We start from the raw sequence: 10,188 nt of genomic DNA on the forward strand, positions 1-10,188 counted from the left end.
AAAAGTAATGGGAGGAAAAGGACAGACAGATGCCAGCAACCTCTCCTTGTCGGAGGATGAAGCCAATATGGGAAACTGTCAATGCAGGCAGAGGAAGTGCCAAAATGGAGGGGAAAAGGAGGAGGGGAGGCCACAGACAAGTATGGGTGAGGAAGAAATTCAGCCTGCCGCCCCCCCAACTCTGGGAGACTGAGGGCAGCGCAGAGGCCACCAGTGCACCCCAGCTCCAGGAGACGGGAGCAACACAGCGTCCAGTGTACCCCAGCACAGGGAGACTGGTAGTTGTACAGAGGCCAATGGCCCCCAGCTCTAGGACTCCGGGAGCAGCACAGAAACTGCCAGCCCCCAGCTCCAGGAGACCGGGAGCAACATGATGTCCAGCACACCCCAGCTTCGAGTGATGGAGGGTACAGAACAAACAGAGCCAGAAGGCAGAACAGGAACAGAGACTAATCTCTACCCAGAGACACCACCAGCATCACCACACCCTGGGGAGGATCATTCCCAGTACCTGAGCCCAAACACAGTGCTGCAGTTCACCAAGGCTGTGGGCATGAGGGCTCAGGCTGATTGACAATGGACAGGATTTGTGATCCCTGAATTCAAATAACAATGGAGATAAAACTAGCATCTCTAAACGTGCGCAGTGTGAAGAGCACTGTGCGATTTGTGAACACCTTACAATACCTGGCCAAGGTCAAAGCTGATGTAACCTTTTTACATGAGTGTGCCCTGCCACACCTCTGTAACAATCGGAGGTGGTCGTGATGGTGGTCCCGGGGATTGTCTATATGGTTGGGAGGGGGGAAGTGATAGTCGCGCATCCAGCCCTGGGGATTCTGTGGGGAGGGAACTTTGCTATCACTGAAGTCAAAGAGGTGGTGAAGGGGGCGGCTCCTCATGGCTGACGTAAAGTACTGTAACAATCCGCTCCAGCTAATTAACGTGTACGCCCCACCTGTGCTGAGCGAGCGGCTAAGCTGTCCTTAAGCAGCTCCCACTGCTGCTGGCGATGTCCCCACCAGTCGTTCTGGCCGATGACTTCAACTGCATCGTTGATGCAGCTGGACAATCCAGCAGTGCCAACAGGAGACTGGACAGCTGCTCCAGACTCCTGATGGAAGTGGTTAAAGATGCAAAGTTGTGCGATGCCTTCAGCACCCCTGCAGGTGGAGCACAGCCACAATACACTTGGACCGGAACGGACAGCTCAGTACAGTCCTGGATAGACTTCCTCTTCATGTTGAAGGCAGTTGCGGTCAGATCCACCGATGTCACGCGAGTGTTCTTCTCTGACCTCTGCCTCCTTCATACCTCCTGTCACCTACAGGAGGACCTGAAGGCAGGCAGGGGGTTGTAGAAGTTAAACGTCAAGCTGCTGACCCCAGAGAACATGGAGGAACTAAAGAGGGATTACACAGGTTGGAGAACTATGAAGTCTCTCTTTGACTCCCTGATTCACTGCTGGGAAGCAACCAAGGAGAACATCAAGAGGTTCTTCATCCTTAAAGGTGTTCAGAAAGCAAGACATAGTCAGGGGGAACTGTGCCAACTCCATACAGACTTGCAGCAACTTTTCCTTCTGCAGTCGAGGGGGGTGGATGTGAGAGAGGAACAGCAAGCTGCGCTCTTTGCCTTTGAATCCTCGAAGATCACCTTCAGATCCAGGGTCCGCTTTGTGGAACACGATGGGACATGCTCATGTTTCTTCTTCCCAAAGGTTCAAAGGGGGAGCTCTGTGACCTACAGCCTTAAGGAAGAGGATGGCTCAGTAACATCCTCACAGATAGACAAACTGAGGATCTGCAGGTGCAGCCTCTTGATGTCTGTGCATCAGCTTTGCACAGAAATTGACCTTTGCACCTTCAAGGCAGACACCATTATAACACTTAGAACCTTTTCACACTTCTAAAATATGTGATGCCAACAAAATTCTGAACCTACATGTTTAAAGGAGCTCTTATTTAAATATTGCTGATTCAAGCTTCACTCACTTTTAAATAAGTTTTTGTTCCCATTTTCTACTTATATGGAAATTCATATGTCTTCCCAATCAATGCTAGGTATATTAGGTGCCATACTTAGTTTTGCACAACATATTATACTTTTAAATGTATTTGTGCTTATTTACCTCAATGTGGTCTCCAATTGTTGCAAACTTGTTGCTGGATAAGTGCTTTGCTTGTTAAGTTTACTTTTGTTGCATTATGTGCATGTGGTAGAAATGTGGCATTTAAGTATTACGAACATTGTTTGTACTTGGTCAAACTGCTACTTTGCAGTTCAAATGCTTCCCTCTTTCCTTACTGCTGCATATCTATTTCTTGCAAGAAACTTGCATTTCCTGTCTGTAGCATTGATGTAAAGCAGATATGTGACATTTTCTAGCAATGAATCTCAACTTCCAGAAGTGGTATTGCAATGAATAGTACAACAATCTTGTAAGCAGGATTGTACCTTAGAAAACCAATTCAGAATAGATCCAGATGATGATAATGTACCTTTGTGAATTATTCATATCAAACCATTTATCTGATTATCTTGTTAGAAGTCTACATCTGATGTGGTTATCCTGCTGTCAATGCTCTGCAACAAAACTAACATTTTAGACTTCTGCAAGGTGAATAATCAGAAACAATTTCTACATAGTCCTGTTTCTTTGTGGGCTCCCCAGTAAATACAGAGCTGTTACTATTTGGTTGACCTTAAGTCACCCTGGGAATTGTTAATGGAAAATAAGCATGTGGCAGGTGAATAAAACGGGTGCTTGCATCAGTCTTCACTATAGAAGATGCAAGTAAAATCCCAGAAAGAGGAAATGGAAAAGGAGCGAGGAAATAAGGAAAATTATGGTCACCAGGCAAGCAATACTTAGCAAACTGTTGGAGCTGACAAGTCCGCAGTCCTGATGGATTTCATCCTGGTGTCTTAGAAGAAGTAGCCAGGGAGGTAACTGATGCATTGATTTTAATATTCCAAAGTTCCCTAGATTTGGAGGTTCCATCAGATTCGAAAATAGCAAATGTAACTATTTTTTATTCTAAAAGGGGAGAAGGCAGAAAGCAGGAAACAGTAGGCCACTTGGCTTAACAGCTGTTATACAAGGAAAATGCTAAAAGCTTTTACTTATGACATTTTGGAAGGCACTTAGAAAAATTCAAGGTCATCAAGCAAAGTCAACAAGAGTTTTGTTAAAGGGAACTCATTTGTTTCCAATTTATTGGAGTCCTTTGAAGAAGCAGCCAGTGCTGTGGATAAACGTTAGACAGTGAATGCACTATACTTAGATTTCCAGAAGACCTTTGATAAGGTGCTGCATCAAAGGTTATAGTAGAAAAGAGAAGCTCCTGGTGTAGAGTTAACATATTATCAGCATGGAGAGAAGACTGGTTAGTGAACAGGAAACAGAGTGGGCATAAATGGGTGTTTATTTTGGTTGGCAAGAAGTAACTAATGGTACGTAGCGGGGATTGCTGAAGTCTTAACTTCTTACAATTTATATCTTGATTGGAGGAATCGAAGATATGGTTGGGAAGTTTGCTGATAACACAACAAAAGATAAGAAAGTTGTGAAGATATAAGAGGTTTCAAAGGAAGGTAGATAGGTTAAGTGAGTCGATAAAGATCTGGTAAATAGAGTAATAGGGGAGAAATTGTGCACTTCATTGGGAAAAAAATAAAGAAAAGAAGCATGTTATCTAAATCAGATCTCAGAGATACAGAAGGATCTGGGCGTACTTGTGCGTGTTCACAAGATGCTAACATGCAAATAACTAGGAAATCTAACAATGTTACCATTTATTGGTAATTGAATTTGAAAGTAGGGAGGTTTTGCTTCATTTATATAGGACATTGGTGAGACTACATCTGGAGTCTGGTGTACATTATTAGTCTCCTTATTTAAGGAAGAATATAAATGCATTGGATGCTGTTCAGAAAAGGTTTACTAGACTGGTACCGCTATCATTGAACCCATTTTATGTCCAAAGAATTATGGCCTTTAACTTTGAATTATGAGATTGACTTGTAGAGAAAAATTGAAAACATAATTGGGTGATAGGAACTTGTGTGCAAGGATGAGTGCTGATGGTGGTAGGGAGGACAGGGAGATCCTGGTGCATGCTGATAGGGGGGATGCAAGATTGAACTGGGCTCTAGTTAGGGTGGAATGGGTTTGGAGCAAGTAAGTTATCTCAAACCCATGGGGCTGCTGAAGCTGGCACCAATAGTCTACCTGGGAGCATACAGTATCCACCCACAGCTGTAATGTAAATGAGGTCCGGACCCCTGCTCTTTGTGATTTTTATCAATGACTCGGATGAGGCTGTGGAAGGGTGGGTTAGTAAGTTTACTGATGATACAAAGGTTGGTGGTGTTGTGGATAGTGTAGAAGGTTGCTGCAGGTTACAACAGGATATTGATGGAATGCACAGCTGGGCTGAGAAGTGGCAGATGGAGTTCAACCCGAATGAGTGTGAAGTGATACATTTTGGGAGATTGAATTTGAAGGCAGAATACAAGATTAATGGCAGGACTCTTAGCAGTGTGGAGGAACAGAGGGATCTTGGAGTCCATGTCCATAGATCCCTCAAGGTTGCCATGCAGGTCGATAGGGTTGTTAAGAAGGCGTATGGAATGTTGGCCTTCATTAGTCGGGGTATTGAGTTCAAGAGCCGTGAGGTGATGTTGCAGCTCTATAGGACTCTGGTCAGACCACACTTGGAGTATTGTGTTCAGTTCTGGTTGCCTCATTATAGAAAGGATGTGGAAGCTTTAGAGAGGGTACAGAGGAGATTTATCAGGACGTTGCCTGGATTGGAGAGCATGTCTTATGAGGATAGGTTGAGCGAGCTAGGGCTTTTCTCTTTGGCGAGAAGGAGGATGAGAGGTGACTTGATAGAGGTGTACAAGATGATAAGAGGCATAGATCAAGTGGACAGTCAAAGACTTTTCCCAATGCGACAATGGCTAACGCGAGCGAGGGGACATAATTTTAAGGTGATTGGAGGAAGGTATAAGGGAGATATCAGGGGTAAGTTTTTTACACAGAGAGTGGTGGGTGCGTGGAACACACTGCCGGCAGAGGTTGTGGGGGCAGATACATTATAGACATTTAACAGACTCTTAGATAGACACATGAATGATAGAAAAATAGGGGGGTATGTGGGAGGGAAGGGTTAGGTAGATCTTAGGGCAGGATAAAATGTCAGCACAACATTGTGGGTCGAAGGGCCTGTACTGTGCTGTAGTGTTCTATGTTCTATGTTATATGTTAAGTCCAAAAACGAAAGGGAAGGAGGTGGGACAGGCATGTGCTAACAATAAGGAACATTTCAATGAGAATTTTCCTGAAAATTAGTGGATGCCTCAGAATTCACAGCAGCAAAGCAGACAAGGGTAGTTCCCTTTAACTATTGTGAAGAAGGCCTCAGTTCTCTAATTAAGACCTGCTTTGGCATGGTTGTCCTGCGCCATTAGTGGTACTTGAATGTGCAAAAGAATTTTGCAGAACTGGAGTCAAGAACTGTACGCTATCCCACTTGACATCACTGCAAATGTCTAGCAACCTTGGTGCACATGAATGTTATTCCACAGAGGCCCACCAAGGCCATAGCCATTTCAAACTCATGGAGCTGCTGAAGCTGGCATCAATAGTCGACCTGGGAGCAGACAGTATCCACCCATAGCTCTAATGTAAATGAGGTCTGAAGCCTAATTTTGACCTAGCCTTGGGTCTACTCATTATGGTGTGGGCTTTGTTTACTGTATGCAACTGTAGCCAGCTGCTGCAATGCAATTTGCATCTCAGTGTCATGGTATTCCAACACATTCCATTTCCTACTGCTTCTATAGTGACAGATTGAAATTTCCAATCTTGTCCCCTGCACGGCACCAGGATCAGCAGCACCTTGAGTTTCTGTGCTGAGCTCATGTGCAAAGAGAAGAAGGAGCGCAAAGCACCCCAAACTATTCACCCAGAACCCTGTCAACCACCTCTTGACCCACTTGTGGTAGGGGTCTGCCAATCGTGCATGGGTCCTATCAGGCATCACAGAACTAGAGTGGAAACAAACCACCCATGGCCATGAGAAACTAAGAAGGAAACCAGGAGTAGTCTTAACATTTCTCTCTGCATGGTCTTGAAACCGGTCTAGACCTGAACTCCTCAAACTCAGAAATGGAGGCGTCCAACATTTCCCTGTGTAATTGGTTCCTACTGGAACCACAGCTTCACGCTAGTTTCCCCTCTTTGTGATTAGGTTTCCAGTGTAATCTAGTGAACTGCCAGGAGCGCAAGGAAACATTACCTTGTGGTCTGACATTCTCTAGTGCAGAAAGAAATGGAAAAAACATACCTCCTTTCAGTGTAGAATTCTGCTGTGCTGGGCCTTCCTTGGTGAAAGGTTGCTGATTTGTTTGCATTTCCAAACGACTTGTATAACCAAAGAGATGAGTCTGACAAAGTGTGAAAACCTCCAGTTTCAAACTGACTTCCTTGAGTCACATTAATTACTGATGCAAGCAAGAACTGAATTAACGTGGACCAACACAGGCTGCACAATTGCTTTATTGTTATGTATAAAATGAAATTATCAAGGTAGAAAGTTCCTGAAAATCATCAGATTCTCTGATACTAAGTTCCAAAGTTTTGATTTCAAATTTATATTACATTAGGTTGATGGGCTGGTTCTATAGAAGGTAGTGCATTCCAATCCACAAAGGGACACCTGAGAAAAATGAGTAATTACTTTGATAGCTGAACTTCAGGAGACATTAAAATATACATCAACGGCAGCGCATTAACAACGATGATCAAAGCCATATGACAAAGCTGAATCCTGCATGGGTAAATTCCTTTGCAAAGAATCAGCATTACGTTGTTTGAGGAATTCAAATACCAAGGAGGCTGATTTTCTGATGTGTTTCAAATCTTTCATAATGACCTTTGTCACTTCCTCAGCAGTCTCACGTTTTGCCATATAAAAGAAATAATTACTCAATAAAGGTTACCATTACTGGCAGGAATGATGATTCCTTTTGACACTGGTGGCCCACCCAACCACAGAGATTTTCCCACACCAGAAAATGATGTGATCTAACGTTCTTTCGAAGGATCCCTGAAAACTCTATGGGGCAGAGATCTTAGGATCTACGTAATCTACTCGGGCGATATGTCGACCTCGCTTTGTCTGAAGGAAACTATTAACTGAAACCTCACAAACCAAACCTCAGGGCTACACCAACGTTTGTCCCATCCTATCTAACACCATCAGAACTTCAATGAATTGCAAAGCATGTGTGAATCGGGTATTTTTGCGAAGCTAAAAATATACAAGTGGCAGGTATAAATGTAAGCAGGAACATTGCTTGGCATCAGTCTTCCTTGAGCCAGATCTGAGAAAACACGCAGACACATATTGGTTCTTTATCGACTCTTTGATTTCGAATCATGGTACTTCTGAGATGTTTCATCATAGGGCTGGCAGGCAGTCTCCTTTCAGATTCTGTATGGTGTACCCCACTGCAATCATTGGAAACTCCACTAAATAAGCTGAAGGAACACTTTGTAAGTACTGACATTAATATTTAATATATTTGATTTGGTTTAGTAGAAGTTACTCATGTTAAACTTGGCAGTGATACAGAGCAAAGTTGAGTTTGTGAGTTGACACTGGCTTTTTAATGCAACATTTAAGAATGGATTCTCATTTAATGATTTGTGATTCAAATTATTTCCAGAACATAAATCATCCTGAGGTTGCTGATGGAGGGGCAAAGTTCATTACAATATTTCGGAAATATAATTCAAAGGTGAGATTAAGCTCAAAGTACTTTTTTTGTATTTGAATATAATTATTTTTAATTGCTGCATCCCTTAATTGCTTTTATTTGTTTTTCAGGCTACTGAATCAGGTATTATGCTGAGTGCCATTGTGAGATGGTATTTAGACTTATTTGAAAATATGAAACCTCACCAGAACAGTGTAACCAAGGAAGCCATTAATGTTGTTGCAAATGGCTTGCAAGAGTGGTTGAGATCTGACAAGTACTTCTCTCTTCTCAATGACCTCAAGGAATTAGAGAATATCAAGGTAACCAGCTATTTTATTGCTTTCACAATGCTCTCTCAATGATGTAGCCAGTGAAGTACCCCAGGGATCAGTTCTTGGCCTGCAATTGTTTTCTATTTCCATTTCTCTTTCTATTACCTCATTGAGGGAAGAAAATGTAAGGTTTCCAAGTTTGCCAATGATATGAAAGTAGTTGTTGTGATGAAGACATTGTGATTCTGTAATGCAATTTGGATAGATTGAGTGATTGGGCGAAAACTTGCCAAATGGAGTTTAATGTAGGGAAGTGAGAGGTCATGCACTTGGCGAAGAGGAATAAAAAAGCGAATATTATCTAAATGGAGAGAGACTGCAAATGAGTGAAGTCCAGAGGGATCTAGGTGTTCTAGTGCATGAATCATAAGAAGTTAGTAGGCAGGTCCAACAAATAGTTAAGAAGGCAAATGGCATTTTGTCCTTTATTGTGAAGGTTTTGGAGTTTAAAAAGAGGGAGGTTGTGTTTCAGTTGTACAGGATGTTGGTGAGGCCAAATCTGGAATAAAATGCACAGTTTGGTCCCCTTATCTAAAAAAGGATATGATGGCATTGGAGGCAGTTCAAAGGAGATTCACCAGTTAATTCCTGGAATCAGAAGATTATCCTATCAAGGGAGGCTAGATACATTGGGCCTATATTCCTTAACTCCAAGGAAGAGCTAAAGGTGACCTTATTCAAACATATAAGATTCTAAAGGGGCTTCACAAGGCCAATGTTGAAATGTTTTCATTAGTGGGAGAGTCATGAATAACGGGGCATAGCAACAAACTATGGGGCTGGTCTTCTAAAACTGAGGTGGGTAGAAATTTTATTTTCCAGAGGGTAGTGAATCTCTGGAATTCTCTGCCCCAGAGGGTGATGGAGGCCAGATCATTTGATATATTTAAGGTGGCAATTGAGAAATACTTGTGAGCTGGATGATTATGGGGAACTGGCACAGAAGAGGAGTTGAGGCTGGTATACATCAGCCATGATTATGTTGAATGGCAGGACAGGCTTGAGGGACTGAGTGGCCTACGCCAGCTCCCATTTCCTTGTGATCTTGTGTTTTCTCCATTTGTCAATGGTTGCAAATTAATGTTTCTATCTCTCTTTGACAGTGGGATGATCAATTGATACAGCGTAAAGCAATTCTTGAACTTGAGACATTTCTGTCAAAGATGAAGGAGATTGGAAAAAAAAGGCGCAAGAGGAATATGTTGAGGAAACGGAGGCCTTAGAGATAATTTTACTGTGGCTGTTGAGTAATATGTGGCATGTCTGTAATAATTCAAACTTAGCGTATTTATTTTTAATTTAATAATTTATATTTTCTGTATTAAGAAGTTTATTGTAATATTATTAATATCAATAGTTGCTCTCTTGTGGACTTTGAGTATTTATTAATTATGGAAATTCATTTGTAGTTAAGGTGAAACTTTTATTAATCTGAGTAGTATTTCAATTTGGCAGTCACTTTTCTAAATGTATTTATATGTTTGATCAAACATCCTAAACTGCATGATTCACGTGATATAAATTTTGGCATGTTAGAGCTCAGGTAGAACCCACAACTACCTGGTATGATCTTTCAAAATTTCAAGGGCACAGGCAAGAAATATTGATGTTTCTTTCCATCAAAGAGAGACTGCTAATATTTGTCTATATTAAAACCTAAGCTATAAAAGTTTCATCTTTAAAAGACACAATGAGCAAAATTAAATCTTTTTTTTAAAAAAGAACATTTGAAATCTACTTTTGTCAGATCCATGTCTGAATTGTATAATTAATGAACAGAATAAAATACATAAATTAACTTTATTTTCTGAGTTTGTTTCTGTACAAGAAGCATAAGCTAGTTCTTTCCTTTCAATCAATCGCTTCTAAATAAGTATAGGCCAAAATAAACCTTCTGACCATCAAGCTAAATTGCCAGCTGAAATATTGCTTGGCTTTGCTAATCTGAGTTGCTTTAATAAATGGACATGATAAGTTAACAGAAGATTGAACCTGCTGGATTTGAGCAACAGATGGATAAGGGAATAAAGGCGCTGAACAAAATAATACAAGGAAAGGTGTGATCTTCAATAATAACTGGAAA

At 41.7% G+C, this 10,188-nt stretch overlaps 1 protein-coding gene across 1 annotated transcript; it reads left to right on the forward strand.

Moving 5' to 3' along the window:
• The first annotated feature begins 1,012 nt into the window (after positions 1-1,012).
• On the forward strand, positions 1,013-9,328 carry LOC127578555 (interferon gamma-like). The gene is made up of 4 exons (XM_052030705.1): positions 1,013-1,126; positions 7,741-7,812; positions 7,902-8,093; positions 9,209-9,328. The coding sequence occupies exons 1-4, from the start codon at positions 1,013-1,015 to the stop codon at positions 9,326-9,328; spliced, it is 498 nt and encodes a 165-aa protein (XP_051886665.1).
• The last annotated feature ends 860 nt before the right edge of the window (positions 9,329-10,188 follow it).

This window comes from Pristis pectinata, chromosome 15, assembly GCF_009764475.1.
Source record: "Pristis pectinata isolate sPriPec2 chromosome 15, sPriPec2.1.pri, whole genome shotgun sequence".
NCBI classification, from domain to species: Eukaryota; Metazoa; Chordata; class Chondrichthyes; order Rhinopristiformes; family Pristidae; genus Pristis; species Pristis pectinata.